Source organism: Heptranchias perlo, chromosome X (genome assembly GCF_035084215.1).
Source record: "Heptranchias perlo isolate sHepPer1 chromosome X, sHepPer1.hap1, whole genome shotgun sequence".
Classification (NCBI taxonomy): Eukaryota; Metazoa; Chordata; class Chondrichthyes; order Hexanchiformes; family Hexanchidae; genus Heptranchias; species Heptranchias perlo.
In genome coordinates this window covers 5,403,224-5,428,152 of record NC_090370.1, presented here as the reverse complement: position 1 = coordinate 5,428,152, position 24,929 = coordinate 5,403,224, and the positions used below count along the sequence as shown (strand labels likewise).

At 39.5% G+C, this 24,929-nt stretch overlaps 1 protein-coding gene across 7 annotated transcripts in view; it reads right to left on the bottom strand.

Annotated features, from left to right (window-relative positions):
* ikzf4 (IKAROS family zinc finger 4) overlaps positions 1-24,929 on the bottom strand; it is a 146,344-nt gene that overhangs the window by 87,694 nt on the left and 33,721 nt on the right. For 3 of the 7 annotated variants that reach the window (XM_067976600.1, XM_067976599.1, XM_067976597.1), the window contains exon 2: positions 3,265-3,319. In XM_067976600.1, the coding sequence (XP_067832701.1) occupies positions 3,265-3,304 (40 nt within the window). In that variant the 5' untranslated portion in view covers positions 3,305-3,319. Of the gene's footprint in view, positions 1-3,264; positions 3,320-10,506; positions 10,659-24,929 lie in introns of those variants that run through there. The other 4 variants (XM_067976594.1, XM_067976595.1, XM_067976598.1 and 1 more) reach the window with 2 other exon arrangements.

Genomic DNA, 24,929 nt, shown 5'->3' with positions numbered 1-24,929 from the left:
TTAGATCACAAATTATCAGATTTATTGAATTCAATCTCACAACTTTCCACGACGAGAATTAAATTCACAACCTTTTGAGTTGCTAGTACAGTACCATAACCACTACATTACTGCATTATTCAGGTACAAACACAAGGTAGGTGCTGGGAAACAGCTCAAACTGTAACAAGAACCAGCATAACTCTGAATTACATGATTCTCTTTTGCACATTTTGTATAAGGGTATGAATCAATTCAAGGCTTCTTCAGCACGGACATTTCATGAAAATACCAGGAAGCAGTACTGAGGTTTCAACTCTGAAAATTTCAGAAATAACAGTTCAGCCTGCCCACACATTAGTCTCCAAAAGCACAGGCAGCTGAGAGCCTGCCTTGATCCTTTCCAAATCACTTGAAAAATACATACGCGCACACACATAGAACAGTGTGACCTCCATATCACACTGTGTTGCAATCATTGTGAGTGGACTCACTATGTGCTGGATGTTAGACACAGTTCTCAATTATTGCTCAGCTCCACAAATTCCCCAGGAGAGGACAAAGCCCCCAGAAGGAGGGGTCAATATCACAGCCCATTGATGTTCCATGAAGCACTTATGCACAGATTTGTTTCACAAGAAAAAAATGTCAACTTGGAGAAAATCAACATGCAATAGTTTTTGTGGATCTTTTTGTGGCTACTTCAGAAGCAGCACTGGCCGAGACTTGGGAAGGTAGTAACTGGCCACTCGGTCAAGGAATTTTATACCCCTCCCAAAAATGGCAACTCCTAGCAGAATACGGCTCCGCAGATGCAAGGCACCCTGTGGTACCTCGCCCAAGTGGCAATTATTCGTATATCAGACTTGACAAAGTGTCAGCTGGCTATTCAACTGAGGAAGACATCACAGCCGAGTCATATCCCGACACCCACATACATACACTTCCAGCAGGAGTCACTGTATGGAAGTTAAGAGCAAAAGTCTTGGACGATTTGTCCCCTCCCTAGCCCAGTGGCATGGAGGTCAATTACAGTGCACCAGCTGAAATCAGTTAACTCAGTGTAGACTTCTGTAAAACTCAACTAATCACTGAGCTATTAGGGAACTAAAAATTTCCAATGAGAGTGGAGTATCTCTTTGCAAAATCATATTTTCACACAAGAAGTTGTACTTATTGACAAGAAAATTTCTCTAACTTTGACTAAGTTATTAGAGTTCTTTGAGGAAGTAACAAGCAATGTGGATAAAGGGGATCCTGTGGATGAGATGTACTTAGATTTCCAGAAGGCTTTTGACAAAGTGCCACATCAAAGGCTACTACACAAAATAAGAGCTCATGTTGTAGGGGGTAACATATTAGCATGGATAAAGGATTGGTTAGCTAACAGGAAACATAGGCATAATGGGTCATTTTCAGGTTGGCAAGATATAACGAGTGGAGTGCTACAGGGATCAGTGCTTGGGCCTCAACTATTCACAATCTAGATCAATGAAGGGACCAAATGTATGGTTGCTAAATTTGCTGATGACACAAAGATAGGTAGGAAAGTAAGTTGTGACGAGGACATAAGGAGTCTGCAAAGGGATATAGATAGGTTAAGTGAGTGGGCAAAAATTTGGCAGATGGAGCATAATGTGGGAAAATGTGAACTTGTCCACTTTGGCAGGAGGAATAGAAAAGCAGTATATTATTTAAATGGAGAGAGATTGCAGAACTCTGGAGGTACAAAGGGATCTGGGTGTCCTAGTACATGAATCACAAAAAGTTAGTATGCAGGTACAACAAGTGATTAGGAAGGCAAATGGAATGTTGTCATTTATTGCAAGGGGAATGGAATATAAAAGTAGAGATGTTTTGCTACAGTTATACAGGGCATTGGTGAGACCACATCTAGAATACTGTGTGTAGTTTTGGTCTCCTTATTTAAGAAAGGATATAATTGCTTTGGAGGCGGTTCAGAGACGGTTCACTCGACTGATTCCTGGGATGTGGGGGGTTATCTTATGAGGAAAGGTTGGACAAGTTGGGCCTGTATACACTGGAGTTTAGAAGAATGAGAGGTGATCTTATTGAAACATACAAGATCCTGAGGGGACTAGAAGGGGTAGATGCTGAGGGGATGTTTCCCCTTGTGGGAGAGATGAGAACTAGCAGCCACAGTTTAAAAATAAGGGGGTCTCCCATTTAAGACAGAGATGAGGAGAATTTTTTTCTCTCAGAGGGTCATGAGTCTGTGGAACTCCCTTCCCCAGTGCACGGTGGAGGCAGAGTCATTGAATATTTTTAAGGCTGAATTAGATAGATTCCTGATTAACAAGGGAGTCAAAGGTTATAGTAGGTAGATGGGAAAGTAGGGCTGAGGTCACAATCAGATCAGCCATGATCTTATCAAATGGCAGAGCAGGCTTGAGGGGCCGAACGGCCTATTCCTGCTCTTAATTCGTATGTTCGAGCTCCTTATTAACCAAATTTTTAAAGGTTGTTTTAGAATTTAGTGATAACATTCCAGAACTTAATTTTTCTTGAGGCAAGAAACTCATATTGCCATGGATGCACGACAATGCTCAATTACAGAATGCTAAAACTAAACTTCCCTTTTCCCTTCCTGAAAAGAGTCAATTCCTTCGTTAGAATACAATTCCACAGAGGGCAATTATTATTCATGTGTCTCCTTATTTATGCAGGAGACTCAACAGCAAGTGCTGACATGCTAACTGAATGTGAAGCTGAGGGAGATGGTCTTCACCAAGGATTCACACAAGCCCACTTCCTGTAGGGGTTGCTATATAGTGATCAGAAGCAGGAACCCAAGCTGATTTTCCCTTCCCTGGGATTCTACAGCTAATTGTAGAATCCCAAAGCTGTCCCAGTTGAGCGGAGCTAAATCAGACAAGGAATCAAACCAGAGACCTTAGCCACTGTAATGAGCAAGTTCAACTTCCTTAACCAAAAACACAGTACAGGGTGCTTTTGAAGTTGGGGCTTTTGCACACATCTAACCGACACGGCACCCGTCAACGGAGTACCTCCTCCAGACACTGGGCACCCCAATATTCCATTCCTCAGTAGTGACATTCCTCACCTTGAGAAGCACAAAAATCAGCAAAATAGAAGTACATTGAATCATCACATTAAGCATTGTACGTAGGATATTTTAGGATTTTTTGCAAAGTTGGAAAAGAAACCAATTGCTCCATGAGATGGCAAGTTGAAGTCAAAATGTTTTGGGAAGCAAAAAATGGTTTTGACACTTGGAAAGATAAAAGTACACTTTTCCCATACCTGAAATGTATCCACGACCATTGCAGTCTTCTATGTCCATTTTCAAAGTGCTGTGCTGGAAAGTAAAAGAAAAACAAATGTTATACATCTATTCCTCATATTAGTGGCTTTTCAAACTTTTATGTTTGAGGGACCACTTCTGTTAACTGCAAAAGTGTCACCTACCCCTCATAATAGAATGACCTTGACGAGCCCCTGGTTATTGTACTGTATCCCTATGTTGCCGATCTTTCCGCTTCTGTGTGTAATTCTATTTGTAAGTAAGTCTGGACAAATACCCTTAGTGTGCAAGTAACAGTCTAGCAGCATGTTATTTTCCCACCTTCCAAGGCAATATGAGAACACAATGGACATCCCCAAATATTCTCCACTAGGCGATTTACCGTGACTCATGGTTAATTGTTGAACAAGAGCTATGCTAACCCATATCCATCAGAGAAGAGAGACACAGGTTTAGGTTCATAAAAGACTGTTTACGGAAACGGTGAACACGAGAACAGTGCTGGAAAAAAGCCTGGCCTGTAACCAGAATTAACATCCCTCAAGCTGATGGGATTCTTTGTGCATATGTTGCATAAGTAAGCGTATGCATCAATTCAAAGCCTCTTCAACACAAACATTTTATGAAAATACCAAAATACCAAAATACAGTACTTTAGTTCTCCTAAATTTACTGCTTAAGTAGTCCATTAACAAAAATTTCAAGAACCTACATGGCCTGCCCACTCATTAGTCTCCCAACAGTACATATAGCCAAGAGTGTACCACGATCTGAAATAAGCTGCATTGTGCATCTGAATCCCAATGAACGGCTAACTGGGATTTAAAATGTTTTTACCTGTGCTTACTAATCACTCACGCTGGAACTAAATCCACATTCATTACATTAAATACAGATACACACAAAAAGGTCAGAAGCAAACAAAAAAAATTACAAAATTCTGTATGTCATGCAAATAAAAATTTGAGGAACATTTTATGCTTGGATCATAAATTATATCCAGTATTGTTTTTTTAAAAAAAGTGGGGGGGGAAAGAGAATGATAACATTTTAATGGACTCAATGTAATGGAAAGCAATTGGGTTCATTTGAATTTTTTTATAATGGGAGTAAATGGGAACTAAGCGAGTCCCTTGGAATTCCATGTTAAGATCAAGTATGTATGTCAGGTGCCTCTTTTCTTATTGGTGTCTGGTAATATGCAGTTTTAAAGCATACCCTGAATAACACAAGCTATTGTACTAAGATTAGACCAGTTGTCAAACCCAGCCCAAAAAAGCAGTGAAAAAGAACTCTATAAAATATAAGCAGTTCTAATTTGATGTACTTCTCAGAAGGGGCATTAATTAGCATGCATAAAATTAAACTGGATTTATAAAACATTATAATCGTCTCAAATATCGGGAGCATTTCAGTCATTTTTGAAAACAGTACGGATTAAATTCTCCTCTACAAAGTTAGTTACTTAGTGCTTAATCAATCTGTCTGTGTCTGACTGAAAGATCGTCTATTTGAAAACTTTAAGCATCAAACATTAGGTAGGCAGTCTGAAAGTGAAAACATTCTGTAGATTTAGTACATCTAAAAGTTAGTCATCCTAAAATAAATCAATTACTTATCACTTAAGATGCAACCACCTTAGAGCCTCATTTTTTTCCTAATTTGAACCACCTAAATAATGCCAAGAAGGTTGTTTTGAAAACCACAAATGAATACTAATCAGAGATGAAGGCTATATATTGAGGCGAGTGGCATTTTTATAGTGGTTCAGAAAGTTTACTCTTTAAACCCACAGAAATATCCGTTGACATGTTGCCAGTGTTTTCTAGGGAAGAACTGTGGCTTTTTCATAGAAGCACTTTCTAAGAGCTTGCTAGGATTTCAACAATCCATCTTACCAATGCTTCAACTTAGCCAGTATTTTAACTCAAGTATCTTTAGGCACAATGCCAGTTTAAAAAAATGTTTTCAGGATGTAGGCAATGCTGGCAATCATTACCCATCCCTACTTGCCCTGAGGCAGTGGTGGTGATGGTGATGGTGAGCTTTCTCCTTGAACCACTGTAGTTCTTGTGCTGATGGTACTCCCACAATGGAGTTAGGTACGGAATTCTAGAATATTGACCCAGCAACAACACAGGAACATCGATGTATGCCCAAGTACGTGTGAATTGGAGGGCAACTTGGAGATTATGACTTCTAAGACTTTGTTGCTTTTGTCCTTCTCAGTGGTAGAGGTCACAGGGGATGCTGTCAAAGTAACCTTGGAGAGTTGCTGCAATTAATCTTGTAGATTGTAGATTCTGCAGTCACAGTGCTCGTGGTCATTACTGAGTCCAGTAGCAGGGCCGCCAATCAAGCAAACTGCTCTGCCCTGAATGGTATCAAGCTTAGAGCGTTGTTGTGGCTGCACCAATCCAGGTTAAGTGGTGAGTACTGCGGACTTGAGACCTGCAGAAGGTGGAGAGGCTTTGAGGGGACAGGAGGTGAGCCACTCCTCACAGAGTATCCAGCCTCAGCGTTGATATGGCTGGTCCAGTTAAACTTCTGGTCAATGGTGACCTGGCAATGGTGGTGCCGTTGATAGTTGGGGGAGCTGGTTACACTCTCTCTTGTCTGAGATGGTCATTACCTCGCACTTAAGTGGCGCAAATTTTATCTGCTGCTTGTCAGCCTAAGCCTGGATACTATCCAGGTCGCTTTATAGGTTGTCATGGACTCCTTCATTATCGGAGGAGTTGTGAATGGAGTTGAACACCGTGGAATAGTCAACGAACAGCCCCACTCTTGATCTTCGGATGGAGAGAAGGCCATTGATGAAGCAGCTGAAGATGTTTGGTCGAGGATGCTTCTTTGAGGAACTCCTGCAGTGATGTCCTGGGGCTGAGATGATTGGCCTCCAACAACCACTACCATCTTCCTTTGTGCTAGGTATGACTCCAGCCACTGGAGTTTTCCCCCAATTCTCACTGACTTCAATGAGATCAAGGTTGCGATGAGGTCTGGAGCAGTGGTTCTAGTAGAACCCAAACTGAACATTGGTGAGCAAGTTATTGGTCAGTAGGTGTCACTTGATGGTACTATTGATGACTCCTTCATTTTACTGATGGTTGGGAGGAGGCAGATAGGGTGTTAATTGGCTGGGTTAGATTATCCTGTTTTTTTTGTGTACAAGACATACCTGGGCAATCCTCCACATTGTCAGGTAGATTAAAACTTAATTTATTCCAGCCTCAGTTCAGAGTACAATTTACTTCCAAGCCTTGGATTTGACTTGTGTGCTGAAGCAGATTTACAATAGGGTGAAGCCAAACAGTCAATCTGCATTGACCATTTTCTGTCAGGAGAGAAAAATGCATGGGTTGGGCTGGTAATTTAGTGTCTACAGGCACAAAACCTGGATTGGCCCAGTCCCAAGTGTAAGATCAGGATGTCCAATTCAACGACAAAGCAATCCACAATGGGAAGGTATTACCAGCTGGTTACTGTTGTCATATTGTGTTAAGCCGATGCTAGAGGCGCTGGCTCCAAACACACAGGTCCAGTGCAGCCAGCTACAATTGAAAAGTTAACTTGCAAGGATTTACTGGGCTGTTGGCCAAGGAAACCCAAAGCTGCTTTTATATCGTGCTATGACTTATTCACTATGACTGGCATCATCAGTACATCAATTTACTTTCTGACTGCAGCTGGCTGTGCAAGACCCACGCGACAGGAATTGCGCCACTCACATGGGTCTTAATGTGATATAAGCACAGTTCAAGCGCACATTTTCTTCCTGTATCCTTTTTAAGGACATCCCATGTCACTTTTATACGCTTGGCCTCGACATTCTTCCTAAAGTAAGGCACCTAAACTGGACAATATTCGAACTGCAGCCTAACCAATGATTTGTTAGGTTTAGCATTACCCTTATTTATAAAAACAAAATAGGTTGCTATTATAGTGAAGACTACTAAGTTTCAGACACTGAGGACAAAGAGAAATGATGGCAAAAGTACTATTTTAATGATGCGATTTATGTTCCCGCAATGCCACTCAGCCTCTCCAGCCCAGAAAGGGAACAATTGAAACTGTAGAGTCTCATTCCTGCAGGTAGTAAATTGTTCTTAAGAAATTTTTAAAAAATTTAAAATTACATTTTTTTCCTTACTTTTGTCTCTTTTTTTCTCTCTCTCTTAATCCAATCTTTCTTTCCCTCTCTTTCTGTACCTGGTTTGACTCTAATTCACCCTATTTCCTTCTCCATCGTTCCTCTGTTTCTTTCTTAATCCTTAAATCTCATTGGTTAAGGAGATAGACTGTTGGTCCCGTCGTTCACCAAGGTCCCAGATGCCCCGTTGTCCTTGTTATCAGCTCGCATTTCCAGTGCAAAAATTTTTGAGCTGAAGGGTGAGGGAGAGTGAGTGACTAACTGAGCACGCTGCAAGATGCCCTGTTCCAGCTAATTCTAAGCCAATATTTCACTCCAAAAGTATCAGAAGGTGTTAAGTTAATTATAATGGCTGCCCACTCTCAGGGGGTGATTTTAAACCCCAAGAACGGGTGGGTGGGAGTTGAAAATAGTTTTTTTTTTGGGTTGCAACCGCAAAATTTTCCAACTTTGCATTCCCAGTGGAAAAATTGTACTTTTAAGTGCCGACGTTAAACCCGGAAATAAAGCCGGGTTGCGGTCATGACCAAAAAAACAGCTATTTTCAACTCCCACCTGCCTCCAACCCATCCGTTCTTGGGGTTTAAAATCACCCCTCAGTGTCAGTTACTTTTTTTTGGGCAGGGCAAGGGGGAAATGGAAGTGCAGGGAAAGGAATTATGGAAAGAAAAGCATAAACTCCACAACTGAATTAAGTCAAACTTAGCAAAGGAAGAAAAAAAATCCTGGAGGAACAGAATGGGCAAAAGCAGGACTGATCTTGATTTTCAGCATTTAAACAAAACGTGAAAGAAAGAGGCTTTGGATTTTAAGCAGCAGACAGAAAAACTACCTCTGCAATAACTGGTTTCAATCACTCGAGAATCATTTGATGGCAATTCTTCTAGTAGAATTAAAGGCACTTTCATATTTCACGCTTCGACAGTTCAGGTCACGGGAGTCCTACATTCGTGAACCAGTTCTCTGCATCTACACTGGTAAAACCAGCTTCCTATCCTACCGGCAGAGTCACAGACCTAAATTATCACGGGTCTATGAATCTATCATCGGCATAAGGAAGCCAGTTTTAGCAATTTAAGCATGGGAAGCTGCTATCAGTTTCCCACAACCCAACCTAGGAGCGCCAAATGTAAAAGTGCCGTAGCCTACTAGATTGTTCATCTACTAACTAATTAGGGACAAGTACTGGATTTAGATCATGAAATAAGTTTAGCTTCATCCCAATGATATATAGTTACAATCATCATTTTGTTCCATACCTTGAGGAACCACAGGTTCAAACAGTCAATGTATATAAATGCTCATGGTGCAAAGCTACCATCGGTCAGAACCCCCTCCACGAAGAGAATAATCTAGAGGTCCTGATGTGCAGTCAGGGATAGCTACCTCAATTTGCAACCCAAACTTGATCGGTTCACCAATCTGGACAGTTGTCTCTGCCGTTCATACAACCTCGTCTTAAATTACTTGGAAGAATCCCAATCACAAGTCATTGCTTCATACATGTGCCAGTTTGGTTCATTTGGTAGCGTTCTCACCTCTGTGCCAGAAGGTTGTGGGTTCAAGCCCCACTCCAGTGCAGTAACTAGAATGCACTGTTGAAGGCCATCTTTCAGATGAGATGTTAAAACAGAGGCCCTATTTGTCTGTTCAGATTCAGATGGGTGTTGAAGCTCCCGTGGCACTATTCAAAGATGAGCAGGGAGTACTCCTGATTCACTACAGCTATTTCTCTTCCATTTATTATGGTGGGTGGAGAGAGAAGGGGATGAAAAAGTGCAAAAATACAGAAAACAAATTCATTCCAAACATTTAAGAAATCTGAAATTTGTTTGAAAAAGTTGTAATACTGAGTCATGCAGACCAGATGGTATCAAGTTTGATTCCCAGTCTGTTGAGTTAGCTGATCTTAGTTGGTGTTAAAATTGGTCGACGTCCCTGCGCTGAGGGTGGGGGGGAATAAATCAGCCAGGGTTCCCACTCTGTTTTACTATCCTGCTGAAAAGCGCGTGCGGACTTTAAGCAAGAACAGCAGCGGCTTTGACTTTGATACACTCCACTGTTGACTAGCCTGCTAATATTCACCGTCCAGGCTCGCATATGAAAGGTTACTACAAAAGGTAAGGTACTCGACGGCTACGAGCAACCATGGATTGGACACCAACATGAGTACTGCATCTTCAGAAGAGCATAAAAATGTTGTTACTCCAGTTAAGTGACAAGCCGGTTTCCACACTCAAAACAATGAAAATTGATACATGCTCAAACCTGTGTAAGCATTAAGTGATCAAGGATTTTAAAAAAAGGGAAAAAATAAATTTATAGCACTGTTCTGCTCATTCCCCACAAGCAGACTGCATGGCTTAGACGCAGGTTTGTGTATACACAACAGGAACAGATTAAGAAAGAATTGCTTATTAGGAACTAAATGCAAAACATTTATAAAAAAAAACTTGTTACAACCAAGGCTTAGCTGCTTTGTTGCATTTAAATTTGAATTCAGCTGCCAACCTGCTAAAATGTATAAAAGTGAGCAACAAGAAAGTTAAAATTACTCAGTTAACAGGTGTTAGCACACACGTCAAACAGAAAATGCTTCCAATTTTTCAGGTTTTACTCACTTGAGTGATTATTTTTATCAAGTATTCAATTAAGTGGAGCCAACAGCAAAGTTAGAGGAATTATTTAACCCAGCAGCAATTCTTTCCCATCAGGAATCAGTTTTTAAATTGAAACTGTAGCGACAGCAAGGGAAATTGATAGAAACCAACCATTTAACTGAAATAGCATTGAGAAATACTCTTGTTGGAGTGCTCTGACAATTACAATTTAATTAAATTACACAACAGAAATTCTGGAGGATAAAATTATTTTTAGGTAGAATATTTAAAACTAACCTTAAAATAAAATTCTTTAGTTTAATCCAAAGTCATTTTTTAAAAAATACTTTGAACAAATTATGGAATACATGAAAGTTCAGATCTATCTGAACTTCAGAAATTTCAGCTGTACAGAGAACATGGTACAGTATAACTTAGCACATTCCTCCTAGAATTTAAAATCTGTAAATGAAAGATTCGGTACTTACAGGGTTAATGCTGGGGTTCAACATGATGTGCACTTGTCTCCTTGCTCGTGTAGTACAATGGATACTTTTAGACTGTGTCTCTATGCAATGTGCAGCTGCTTCAAATGCAACAAGTGACTTTGCAATGAAGGAGTTGAACTGTAATAACAGTTGAATGGCAAAGCACAATTCCACGTAATCAAAGGCTGCTGTCTGACTGACTCACTATCCAGCTTTTCAGGTTGGAAATTACTAGGGTTTAAAAGAAGTGTACCACTCTTCAGTAAAGTGGAAATGCTTTAGCTACTTAAAAATATTTCAGCAATATTAAAAAAGGCAAAGGAAACATTTAGAAATATGGGCTAGATATTAACATTTTTTTAAAATGTATTTTCATCCTCGACTAGGGCCTTATGCACCACACCATTCCCTATACAAGGGGGCAAGCGGGCAATTTATTCATAGAGCTCTACAAATGCCACGATCAAGTCAGCCACTCAGTGCTAATTACCAGCAGCCCTAAGGGGAATCATTGCCTTTCTCTATGGTGACAGTGACTTGCCTCCACTTAGCATCTTATCCCAACATAGCACAAAAATCTGGAACTTACTCTGTGGAGAAATTACGTGCACAAACCTGCATCCTTCCCATTTGAAGTGTATATCCTTCAATGGAATTACAGTAACCTCGTGACAAAACATGCTCATACTCTTGGTGCAACCAGGGTATGAAGAGAGCACTTAACTCATCAACAGCCATTTGCTGTTGTTGGAATTACAATCTGGCATTCGACGTGCACCATTGCATAGATTTTTCAAGCTAAACCAACTAGCTTTGGAAAAAAAACAGGCTTTCGGTTCAAAATAATGTTTATGCCAATGAAAATTTTATACTCGTTTGCCACAAACAATAAATACAAGTTTCAAACCTATCCTATCCATCACGAAGACTGCATATATTCACCTCTGCCACATTGCCTGCCTCACCACCCCCCCAACACTGTTGCAACCCTTATAGAAATTTTCATTATCTCAACACGACTTCTCCGATGTCCTCGTTACCAGCCTCCCAAGTTCCTCTCTACACAAACTTCAACTCCTCCAAAGCTCATGTTGTCCACATCCTGTCCTACACTATGTCACGCTCATCGAATACCCCATCCTCACTGACCTCCACTGACTCCCAAATCCCTGTAACCTCATTTATAAAACCCGCCATTGCTGCATCCTACCCCATTTCCACAACTTCCTCCAGCCTGTGCCTTACAGTCCTTCCACTCTGGCATCCTGTGCCCCATCTCCATCCTCCCACAACCCACCAATGTTCCTCACTTGATGACATCTAGGTCTTGCTCTCTGGAACTCCCTCCCTAAACCTCTTCATCTTGGAACTTCCCTCCCACCTTTAAAGTCTCCTTAAATTCAATCAACTCTAATTCTTCAACTACCACTTGGCTGTGCCCCCTTTTGTGAAGCATCTTGGGATGTTTTATTACACTAAAGGTTAATACAAAGTTATTGTACTGCAATTCTAATAAATAGAACCTTTCCCATGCAAAAGTATTTTATATAATCAGATTAAAGTGCTTGTTCGCAACTTGGAATGCTGATCAAAATGTTTCTTTATTCTGTTCCCTATTTTGAACACAAATACCCATTTTAAAGCAAACTCGTTGGACCACCATTAAAACTACTTTACTTTGATGCTCCATGGTTTCATGGCATTTAATTCTATATTAAAACATGTAGTCCTTTACATTTCAGCACTAAATTTAATTTAAATTCTGAGAATACTTCAAATTAAGTAATACTTATGGATCTTTAACATTGGTTTTATTGCCAATTTTAAAAAAAATTCTTTTTAGGCTTATTTTTGCATTAAAAAGTCCAGGAGAAAAATCAGTAGGAAAAATTGGACTCTTAAAAAAACCTACGTAAATCAATAAAAACAAACAGCATTAAAACTTAAGCAAGGGACTTAAAGATACAGTCAAACTAAGTGATAACCCACAAGTATACATACAATTCATGGACACCACTTTTGTGGGGCTCGCCAGATTCTCCCAAACCTTAGATGGCTTTTTTAAAAAATTAAAATTCAAGTTTCAAGTTCAACCATATTTACTGTTATAGCTTTATGATGGTGGGATAATCACAATTGTTGGAAATTAGGCCGGGGGTGGGGGAAAAAAGAGAAACAGTTCTGATCTTGCTTTTAGTAAGCAATGCCTGGGTATGTGGCCTGAGTAGGCCTCTGATTAATGATCTCGGTTTTCAGGCAACTATCAGTGTAGAACCTGTCAGTGTGCTGCTGTCCTTGCTTCATACCTAACTAGGAATGAAAGACTAACATTCATTGCAGTATAAAGTTTGCTGTCCTCAAGGCAATACCTGGTAAAGTTGATCAAGGTCCCCTTTTTAAAAAAAATCCAAATTACACAGCCTTCATTTCCTTTCCTGCTGAAAATTGAGTAGAGATGTGTATACATCACATCTGTAATGTCAGCGCGGCACATATGGCATGCATACAGACACCACGGATTCGACATGCATACATCTGCAGACCTGATTTTTTGTAAGAAAACGATGAAAAATCCAGGAGGAGAATTAGTTTTTACTGATTAATCACCTTAAAAATATCCAGCATTTTATTGGTGTGGCGGTAGGGGGGAGGGGGGGGAATAAATTAGCAAAAACTGCCTATACGTCACAACTTTTGTTAGAAAGTTACAAACATGATGCATTTCTTTGAAAAGCTGCAAAAAGACTTTTGCCATTTATTGGTACAAAAAGCATCAATATGTCTTCAGGATTAAAATGGACTCAATTGAAATTTTTCATATTCATCCTGTTCACAGCAACGGTTTTCAGATTGAAGTGATGTAAACTGTTGTGTTAAGCGCACCTTTAAGTTACATTTTACAAGGAAAAATATGGCATACATACCTGACAATACTACAGAAATCTAGAGGAATCCAACTATAACTTGGGTAGCCTATGTAGTAGCTGGTTGGGGGAGGAAGATAAAAACCGGATTTCTGAATTTTGATTCACCCAACTGAGCTCATCTGTATTATAAACTGCATGTCTTCCCACCTTTTTGAATGAGGGCGGGAAAAATATATTTTATTATGGGATCTTCTGTGGTTCCTTGCGATAATTTTAAGACATCCAAAAAGTCTAATTGAAGAAAAGTTAATGCGCATTTTCTAGAGCACACAGCTTTATTTTTTGAAAGCCACAAAAAGATATTCAATCTTTAAATCTGCAACTCTTTGGTTGCACACAGTTTAAATGTCAGCTTCACCACAACGTGGTCGCTTCAGGCTCACTGCACGCCACCAAGTTCTGACTGAGGGGAAGTTCCAGGTGAGGTTTATTTTTGATCATTTAAAATTTGAATCCATTCTTCAGAGAATGTCAGATAAACAAAAAATTCTAGAATGACAAAAAAAAAGTTGAAAGGAAAGCTATTTTATGCAGTTCTTTTGAATGTTCAGGTTTTGGAGAGAGATTTTGGAAAGGAATTCCAGAGACAGGGACATAATAGCTGAATGAACTGCCACTGATAAACCAAATTATAACGCAAATCACCACCGCATTGCAGGATTTTGTTTAAATCAACTGTAGAAATTTATGCCAGTAAGGTGTTCCACTGTCACAAACCAAATACACATCAGATGTACTACATTTCTAACATACAGAAATTCTTACATGCAACAGCATTTTTTTTCCAATCACATTAAATTAAGCTAAGTTGCACGTTTTTCCATATTCTGAAGGAAGGGAAACCTTGTTATACCAGTTACGATGCCACGTACCTTTGGCACCATGTCAATATTATTTTACTCACTGGAAACTCCATACAGGTTCTTGATTATCTGCAAGAGCGCCAGATTGAACAATCTTCTGCTCCTCAATTAAGTCTCAGACTTGAGGTGTACATTTTTCTTTTCAAAAATGTTATGTCCTCTACAATGCCAAAACATATTGTAAAATTTAAATAAACTACAAGGAATAAGTGACTGTAAAAACAATCCCAAGGTGCTAATATTCATAAAGTTTCTATGGCTCCCCAGAATTAATGAGCTAAATTACTGCCCTACACTCATCTCTGTGCATTGAAGTTGTGACCCATTTTTCAGGGGTTTATGTTGTACAGCTTCAATCAGATAGAGACTTCTTTTTAGAGCACATGGAACAGCTTACATTTATATATAGTGCTCTGCACAGAGTAGGCATCATTATCATCTCAGGAGCTCTTTACATAGAGGTGGACATTCATTAAGAAAGAAAAAGGAATGGGGAAAACAGAGGTAAAGGCGAGGTGGTAAAAGCATAAGGGTTTTAAAGAGGTTTAAGAAATGGAAAGAGAGAGAGATTTTGGAAAGGAATTCCAGAGACAGGGACATAATAGCTGAATGAACTGCCACTGATAAACCTAATTTCTTTTCCTTTTTAGCTTCACTGACTGAACATTCAAAAGAAAAGAATTGTCCAGAAGCCTGAATTCCCATTTCAATGATGGTACTAACTGCATAAATCCTTCATGAGCAAAAACATATCTGTGTACGATGAGATTTATAATCCTCCCCAATACACCTCGTACATTAAACAAAATGGATTTTACAAACTTTTTTTCAAGAAAATGTTGAAAATCAGCAGCGCTATAACACTGAAAAGAAAACTAAAGACCTGTGAAGTCATTTTTACAATTAAAAATTCGCTTTCAAAGCTAACCAGTTATGCCAGCAATTGACCCTTTATCATTGCTCGTGTAAATTTACCACCTCACAGCAAACAAGAGACTCCACCAAGACTGAATTAGATTTCTAAGAAAAACAAGTTGAAAAGAATAGTCTATAAATTTCTCCTGGCAGACAGTAGAATCAGAGAACAAATGTTAACTCGTGAAAGTCTCCATTTGCACAGCATTTTTTTTTAAATGGTTCATTCCCTAGGGAGTTCCACCAATAATTCAGAGGGTTAAAAAAAATCACTACCTGGTGCGACACGGAATTAAATAGAACAGGAAGGTCACAGGTTCAGTCCTTGGTTTCTGCTGAGTTAGGGCAGCAGACTATAATTGTCTTCTGCATGCCCCAGCTAGGGAGGGGAGAAATCATCCAGACTTCTCGCTTCACTTCAACCGGTATGCAGTGACACTGTTGAAAGTGCATACGTGTGGATGTTAAGCGAAGTGGCCCCCAGACACTCACTGTTCGGGCTCATACAAGAATTAATGGGCACTTAGCAAGATACTGGAGGGGGTTGCTGCTACCATCGCCTGTGGATCTGTACACCATCTTCAGAAGAGATAGAGACAAGAAAAGATTCCCTGTGGACACTTCTATGATCAAAACAACAGGAGGGCAAAGGGCAGTTAAAAGCCACTTTCATATTGGTCCTCTCAAGTTAGATTTTGGACGCCTGGCATCTGTGAATCATCGCCTGGCATTCATGCTGTCAAATCCAGTTTCTTTAGACCACCGGCAAACTTGTAGATACAGGTAAAACTGGGTCTACAAGTCTGCCGCCAGTCTACTAAAATCAGATTTAACAGCATAAAAAACAGGAGTCAGCTCGAGGATGCTAGGCTTCTGGAATCGGCTTACAAGACCAATGTTTAAGGGTCTAAAACAGCATGTTACACCTTTAAAAGATGGATCTTCACCTACATGCTCAAATTCCTCTTGCTTCCAGTGAAGAAGTATAGTATTGATGTTTATTGCCTTTTGCAGCACTTATTGTCCCTTCAGATTGCAAAATTGCAAATGTAACTCCATTATTTAAGGAAGGTGAGAGAGAGAGAAACCAGGAAATTATAGACCTGTTAGTCTAACATCTGTTGTGGGGAAGTTATTGGAATCTATAATTAAGGACAGAGTGACTGAGCACTTAGAGAAATTTGAGCTGATTAGAGAGTGCCAACATGGATTTGTAATGGTAGGTCATGTTTAATGAACCTAATTGAATTTTTTGAGGAAATAACTAAAGTAGTAGTCAGGGGAATGTCTATGGATGTAGTTTATATGGACTTCCGGAAGGTATTCGATAAGGTTCCACATAAGAGACTGTAAAGCTCATGGAATTGAAGGCAAATTATTGACCTGGTTAGGAGATTGGTTAGGCAGCAGAAGAGAGAGTAAGGATGATGGGTATGTATTCGATTTGGAAAGAAATGACTAGTGGTGTCCCAAAGGATCTGTGCTGGAGCCTCAAATATTCACTATATTTATTAACGACTTAGATAACACAATAGAGAGCCATATATGCAAGTCTGCCGATGACACAAAGATTGGTGGCACAGTAAGTCATGTACTCTGGAGCATAATATTACAAAGAGGCATTGATAGATTAAGCGAGTGAGCAAAACTGTGGCAGATGGATTTCAATGCAGGTAAGTGCAAGGTCATCTATTTTGGACCAAAAAAGGATAGATCAGAGTATTTTTTTTTAAATGATGAAAAGCTAGGAACAGGGGAGGTCCAAAGAGACTAAAATATAGTAGTCGGGCACAAAAAAAAAATCAAAAAGGCTAATGGAATGTTAGCTTCTATAACCAGAGGGCTAGAATATAAAGGGGGAGGTTTTGCTACAGCTATACAAAGCCCTGGTTAGACCACATCTGGAATACTGTTCTGGGCACCACACTTTAGAAAGGATATATTGGCTTTGGAAGGAGTGCAGTGCAGATTCACCAGAATGATACCAGGGCTCCAAGGGTTAGATTGCAAGGAGAGATTACATAAACTAGGCTTGTATCCCTGGAATATAAAAGAAGGTTAAGAAGTGATTTGATTGATGTTTTTAAGATTTTGAAAGGAATTGATAGGGTAGAGAGAGAAACATTTGCTGCTGGTGGGGGGAAGAGAGTCTAGGACAAGGGGACATAACCTTAATATCAGAGCCAGGCCATTCAGGAGACACGTTAGGAAACACTTCTTCACACAATGGGTGGTAGAAATGTGTGGAACACTCTCCCACAAAAAGCAGTAGATGTTAGCTTAATTAATAATTTTAAACCGAAGATCAATAGATTTTTGCTAGTCAAGGGTATTAAGGGATATGGAGCCACGGCAAGTGGATGGAGTTAGGATACAGATCAGCCACGATCTCGCGGAATAGCCGAACAGGTTCGAGGGGCGGAACGGCCTACCCGTTTCTACTGTAAAAGTGCTGTAAGAACAAGTAAAGCATCAAGACCTACCAAAACACAGTATTAATAGTACCATAAGGAGAGGCCCATATTCTCTCACTGCCAGCAAGCTGTCTCAACCTGTCCTTCAGCTCTGCAATGCAGTTTTTTTTGTGGGTGGTGGGGGGCAATAAGTGGAATAGAAATGTTTCATAACCAGAAAATAGCCATGATTTACGACTTCAAAACAACTGTGCACGCACAAGACCACAGTTTTCATATTTTGTGCCGTTTCAGGTTCTATGGAAGCTGGTCCACATTGTAACAGCAAGTGGGGTGGGTGGCTGGGGGGGGGGGCATGGGGGAAGGAGGGGAGAAAGGAGGAGAGGTTTCCACTGGGACCTTCAGGCAATCTGACTCGATCACTTCTGGAAATACATCATTAGACATTTCATCTCATATAATCATACAGCACAGAAAGGGGCCATTCAGCCCACTGTGCCTGTGCTGGCCCTTTGAAAGAGTTATCTAATTAGTTCCACTCCCTTGCTCTTTCCTCATAGCCCTGCAAATTTTTCCTTTTCAAGTAAATATCCAATTCCCTCTTGAAAGTTACTCTTGAATCTGCTTCCACCACCCTTTCAGGCAGTGCATTCCAGATCATAACAACTCGCTGGGTAAAAAAAATTCTCATCTCTCCTCTGGCTCTTTTGCCAATTTTCTTAAATCTATATCTAGTAACCGACCCTCCTGCCAATGGAAACAGTTTCTCCTTATTTACTCTATCAAAATTTTGAACACCTCTATTAAATCTCCCCTTAACCTTCTCTGCTCTAAGGAGAACAATCCAAGCTTCTCTAGCCTCTCTGTGTAACTGAAGTCCCTCATCCCTGGTATCATTCTAGTAAATCTCCTCTGCACCTTTTCCAAGGCCTTGATATCCTTCCTAAAGTGCAGTGCCCAGAATTGGGCACAATACACTGGCTGAGGTCTAACCAGTGTTTTACAAAGGTTTAACACAATTTCCTTGCTTTTGTACTCTATGCCTCTGTTTATAAAGCCCAGGATCCCATATGCTTTTTTAAAAAAAAAACAGCCTTATCAACTTGGCCTGCCATGTTTAAAGATTTGTGTGAGAGAATCCCTAGGTCTCTCTGTAACCAGCAACCATCACTAAAAAGCTTGGAAGTTTCAGTCAAATCCAGTAATTGTGCATAGAGGAAAATTCCCCAGCTACATTTGAAGAACTGCTTTTTTTCCCCCCTCAATACAGAGGCTAAAACCTAAATTTTCAGTTAATGTAAAATTTCACCAAAATACAGTGCATTTTTAAAGGAAGAAAGCATTTGCATTTATATAGCAGTTGGCTGTTCAGAGGTCATGAAAACAAAGTACTTCTGAAGTGCTGTAATGGAGGGAAATACGGCAACCAATTACACACAGCAAGGTCCCACATACAGAAATGAGATAAATGACCAAATAAACTGTTTTGATGATGTTGGTTGAGGGATAAATATTGTCCAGGACAGAGAGCTCCCCTGCTCTTCCTCAAATAGTGCCATGGGATCTTTAACGTACACTTGTGAGGACCTTGGTTTTTAAATGTCTCATCCGATAGACATACTTCAAAATATACCTTCCAGAAATTTTATGCACATTTTATGCTTAACTTGAGAAATTTACTGAAATTCTTTGCAAAATTAAGAATGGGAATTTTTTTTCTTAAATCTAAAAGCAGAAGTGTAGTTTTAAAAAATTCACTTCCTCGAATTCTAACAGTGAGCAACTCTTCACTTTAATGTTCAACTCAACCTTGTGTTTTTCTTTTAAAATGCATTTTGTTCATAATAAGCCATTTTGAAAGGCACTATTTTCTAGCTGCTGTCAATTTATGTTTGACATTTGATTTATTATTGGGACTTCAAAAAAAAATTGCACTTCACCTGCACTGTGTTGAGATCAAAGTGGGAAAGTCAAAAGTGCAGTTAGCTTTTTCAAAGTGTAGTTAGTATATTCAAAAAAAAACTATTCTTCTCCCCAACCCCAATTCAACCAAGTACTGTAGTTCTATTGCAAGTACAACCACAAATACTTCTCTCCCCCCTCCCCATCGCTATGTAGCTCATTTACAGACATAAAAAGGTTTTATTGATTACATAAATATGATACAATAGAGGTGCCAGCTAAATATGGACTTAATTACAAAAGGGCTAAAGGGTTAAAAACAGAGCTCTCTGGGAAGGAAGAGCCACTTCCCAGAAACTAAGCACAATAAACTGGACTGGTGCCATAGTAAAGCATGCACACTTAAAACCCAATAATGTTAGACATCAGTGATTCTATTAATAATCCTTCATTGAATTTCATCAAATGTTACCAGAGCTGGTGTTCACGAGCTCTGCAGAAAATAATAAGTAGGAACTTTATTTAAGAAAATGAATCCAGTGACAAACTTTTATATCAGAATGATCAGCTTACCCAGTCAATGCATTAATGCTGGCTGCTTAACCACTGAGCTATTCAATCCTGGGCCACTGAATTCCCTTTGTAGCTTTCAAAATCTCTTGTTTTTCAGTTAAGGCATCTTCAAAAAAAAAGCTCTATTCTCTTCAAATTTCTAAATGGTGAATAAAGTTCTCACTTAGAGATGTGAGGGACTAGCAAACATTTCTTTATACCCAGCACAGCAGAATGCAGATAAACATGTGGCTTGTTTGCCAAGAAAGGAGATACTTGGATTGGAATTTCTAAAAAAAAGTGTTTTTTTAAAAAAAGCCTAACACTTGCATCTCAGCCCATTTACTCACTCAGGATCAACTGAACCTAGACCTCGCATTACAGGATATATTGAAGAAAATCCCCAATCTCTATAAGTATTTTTATTGTACATATATTGCAAGATTTTTCAGACCACACTTCAGTTTTATTTTGTTGAATTAATGCAAGCTATGAGGAAATTTATCCAAGAAACTCAGCGACAACGAACAAACTAGATTAAGCTGCAGCAAGTGTACGAGCCGACTGGCCATCAACTGTGGTTACAGTGGTATTCACTTCACAATTCAGAGGTCACTCAGCCTCTGCTATATCTTGTGTGGATGGCATCCACATTTCAAGATTAATGATTGTAACACAATCAGGATTTAGAGCACCGAATTATCATTAGTTACTAGCATATTATAATAATTGGTTAGGTTTGTATCGGACTGACAATATACAAAAGCAAATGTAATTTAGGAAATAAATCGGAATAATCAATTCAAAAGCAATCCATTGTGAAGCACTTAAAAGACATCGACATTACGCATTACATAAATTCAAGTATTTATTTTATACTGTTGCATTATCCTTGGATCTCAACGGCCGAGTCGAGTCAGCCAGCACATAATACAATCTGAACAGAAAAAGGTAAATACCAATTAAATCATTACCTGCATCCATGTTTCAGATGCATTTTGAGTACTCAATTTTCAAAAGGATGTTGATGCGCTCAGAGGGTACAGAGAACAGTGACAAGGATAATTCCAGGAGTAAGGGTCGAAGTTAGAAGTACAGACTTGCAAAACTGAACTCTTTCATTCGAAAGAAGATTTTGGGAGATAGTGACATAAGCCTGGTCTTTAAAATGGCTAGGGATTGATACACAAGCATATTATTAGACCATAAGCGCAGAACTAGAGGATAAGGGTTTAAAATTAAATCTCAAGCAAAACTAGAGAGACATGCAGTGTCAATTCCTTCAAAAAGGAAGTGATAAATAATTGGTTGGAAACAGGGCTTGAGGTTGCAGATGATCAAATACTCCATAGGACTTAATGGTTCTGGTGCTACGGCAGGCAGGGTGGGTGGGTGGGGGGAAGGGGGGGAAAAAAAAGAGAGGAGAAGAGGAAAGTGCATAGTCGGTGTAGGCTAGGACTGAATAATGGGAATGAGTGATAAACAAAACTCCCAGAATATTTGTACATTATTTTTGGCAAGGTAATTGTGTGGAACTTTCCCCTCAAGATAATAAATAGGTATTGTCTAGAATGGGTCAATTGTACATGTGCAGTGGAAGGAGCAAGCTTGACACGCTGAAATGTACTGAACGTTCTTAGGGAAGGGTTTTTCTACTAGCAACACACTCCTCCAAAACTCAAAGACTGTTAAATAGATGGATGATTTGGGATCAAGGGATATGGGAAAAAAAGCGGGAACAGGGTACTGAGTTAGACGATCAGCCATGATAATTTTGAATGGCGGAGCAGGCCCGAAGGGCCGAATGGCCTACTCTTGCTCCTATTTTCTATGTTTCTAAGTCTATGAAGAAACTTTAGTAAGAGACTAAATTCATTTGCACTACACTAGCATTAGTGTGAAGCAGTTCACAGCTACACTACAGTTACACCGTAAATGCAGCCTGAATCCAGAGTCAGGGTTCAACTCGACTGCGGAGCAAAGTGGTGAGACTCCTTGGAGGAGAGTTTCACTCCACAGTCAGGTCAGACCCTGAATGCACTTCACACTGACCCTAAACTTTTAGCGTAAATGCAGCCTAAAACACAATCAGCTCCATAGTGGCAATTTGTACCAATTCCCTGTACAATGAGTTCCTGATCTCATACTACATAGGAGGCACAAAATAATACAAGGTGCATCTCAACAGAAGTGAAGTTTAAGAGATACATTCAGCTTTGTTGTACCAATCTATAAAGACTGCATCACTAACAATGTACTACAATGCAGTAATCTAATTGAAGGATTTAGATGCCAGAGCAGTTTCTTATTCAGCTGAACCCCAAAGTCTGGATAACTGCCATTAATCCTCTTCCAGACATCCAGTTTTTATCTTGAACATTCTATGGAGTTCACAGCTTTTTCTTAAGCTCACAGAATAAAATGGTTCTTATACAGAAGAATTCACAATCCTCCACGTAGAAGTTTTCATGTAAAGTTTTTCTCAACAGTAAGTTGGTACAAAATACTCCAGTCTTCAAATTTAAAACAAACTAAAAGCTGCCTCTTATGATTTGTATTAAAAAAAATTAGCACTGTTACGCTCTCCAGTATCGTCCCTCATCTTTAGAATCTTGGATTGTCACAGTGAGCAGTTTTATTGGCTGTTCTTTTGCGAGTGTTATGATTAATAGAGATACAACAATGTATTTGACAAGTTTGTAGTAAATAAACCCAGGTTGCCTTACTCCAGTGTAATTTCCTTTTTGGTCTTAGTTTTTCCTCCACTTAAAAATTTTGTTTTATTAGCTTTTTCAATTTCCATGTCCCTTTCTATCTTGTTTCCTTGACTTTTATATCTTGTTTTTTTTACCATGCTAACAAGTGAGGAATATCTATAGGCTACGGAGCTAGCAGAAACAATCTCAGGAGAAAGGAGATCCTGCACCCAGCAACTAGGCTGGAAGGTGCCAAGAAAGTCCTAAACTTACTTTTGTTGCATTAATTCTGCATCAATACATGTCTACTGCACATCCCATTAGAACTAGAATACACATTGGAAGATATTACACATCTATCAGGATGGGGGCAGCATGACTGCAATGTGGTGGTGTACCATGTCACAGAATTTAAGGACAAGTTTGTGCCTGCGATTCTTGATCTCAGCCACTTCATCAGATTTAAGAAGTAGGAGAGAAAGAGAAAGAGAAAAAGGAAGGGGAAAATAAATCACCTGGGCTATTCCTGCATACTTCTGAGCTGTTGGCTCACAAACAGCATTGGTAGAAGTCTGGGAAAAGGACACATGCCCATCCTCTTGGCCAGGAAACAGTGCATCATTCATTGAGAAGGGGAAAATGATCTGAACTAAGTTTGCCTTTCAGGATTTTACAGCAAATGAACACAGTGGTGGCAAAATGTTGATGGCAAAACAATTCATGTAAGCCATGCTACAATACATGAAGTAGTTAACAACACAGCATGTTTTCAAACCACACCAATCTCCACAAAGCATTGGAAAATCCATAGGACAAAAAGTTACTAAGACAGACTTCAATGTCTGAAGACTTTGACATCTGAAAAAACAAACACATCAGGTCTGCATGCCTGTTCCTAACTATTGCAGTTTCTACAGTGGAACAAAACAAAATAAGCACTTGCACTTGAAAATACCGAAATAAAGTATATAGCACACACCAACAAACACAAAGCACTGGTATTATGACATGCACCCACTCTAAAGGAGTAAATAACTGCATTCTCTTAACGCTATGCATTTGTATTTAATACTCCATTCAAATCATAATTAGCTAGGTGGCCAAGTCACAATGCTAACTTAAAAATTGTAATTCAACATTTCAATTTTACAATAATTGCCAGCTCTTTCTCATACCCCCTCCACCATCCCCTCAAAATATCTCTACATCAATTAAGCAATTCTGATAAAACTGGCTGAATTGCTTTTGGTCTGGCCCCTCCAGGTATACAGCAGTATTATTATTACATTTCCAAATATCAAAATAAAAGAAGTTCTTCAGACTGCAACCAGAAACAATGGGACAGAAACTGCTTGCAAGATAATGGTGAACTCAACAGCGCTCACCGTTGTTAGTGGCGAACTGGAGGAGCAGTTCCGGCGTTCACACATGCGCAGTGAAACACAGAAATCCGGAACTTGCTCCTACTGGTTCGCCGGTGATATGAAAGCTTCGAATTAAAGGTATATTGCATGCTGTAATCAAGGAAATCATTGCAAAAGCGCCAACTTACTTATCTGCCCTGCTGGAAAGTAACCAATATTGCCACAAAACAGGTATGCCTAAAAATACCAGGTCTAAACTAAGTTTTAATAGTCTTAATGACAGGCAAACAACTAAAAATTAACTTTTAAAAATATGGAGTCTCATTACTCATTATTTTAATAGTTTTTGGTCATTAAAAATTTTTTTAAAAAATTAATTCAATTATTTCTCACCTCTTTTTTCGCTGTCTATAACTGTTTTCACAACGACTTTACTGTTGTATCTTTTACTTCCTGGTTTTCACATTCCAAGCCAGCAGAGACAGTTAACGCAACTTGTCAAAAATGCTGCAATCTGATTGGTCGAAGGGAGAGATCAATCCTCTCGCTTCGCTTGAACTGACGCTGGGCTCTTCACTTCCTATTCGAGGAAGTGCCCGAAGTAAAAGTCTGCGGTAAGTTAGTGGGTCGGGATAAATCTATGGAGCGGCGAGCACAGTTGGTTCACCGCTCCAAGCAATTTCTGCTCCACGATGTCAAACCTGATCTGGTGTTGGATTACAGTCTAACACCCACTAATAAACTGACATGCTCCTGTGTGCTTGGGTTTTTTAGCACATCCATCTGTATC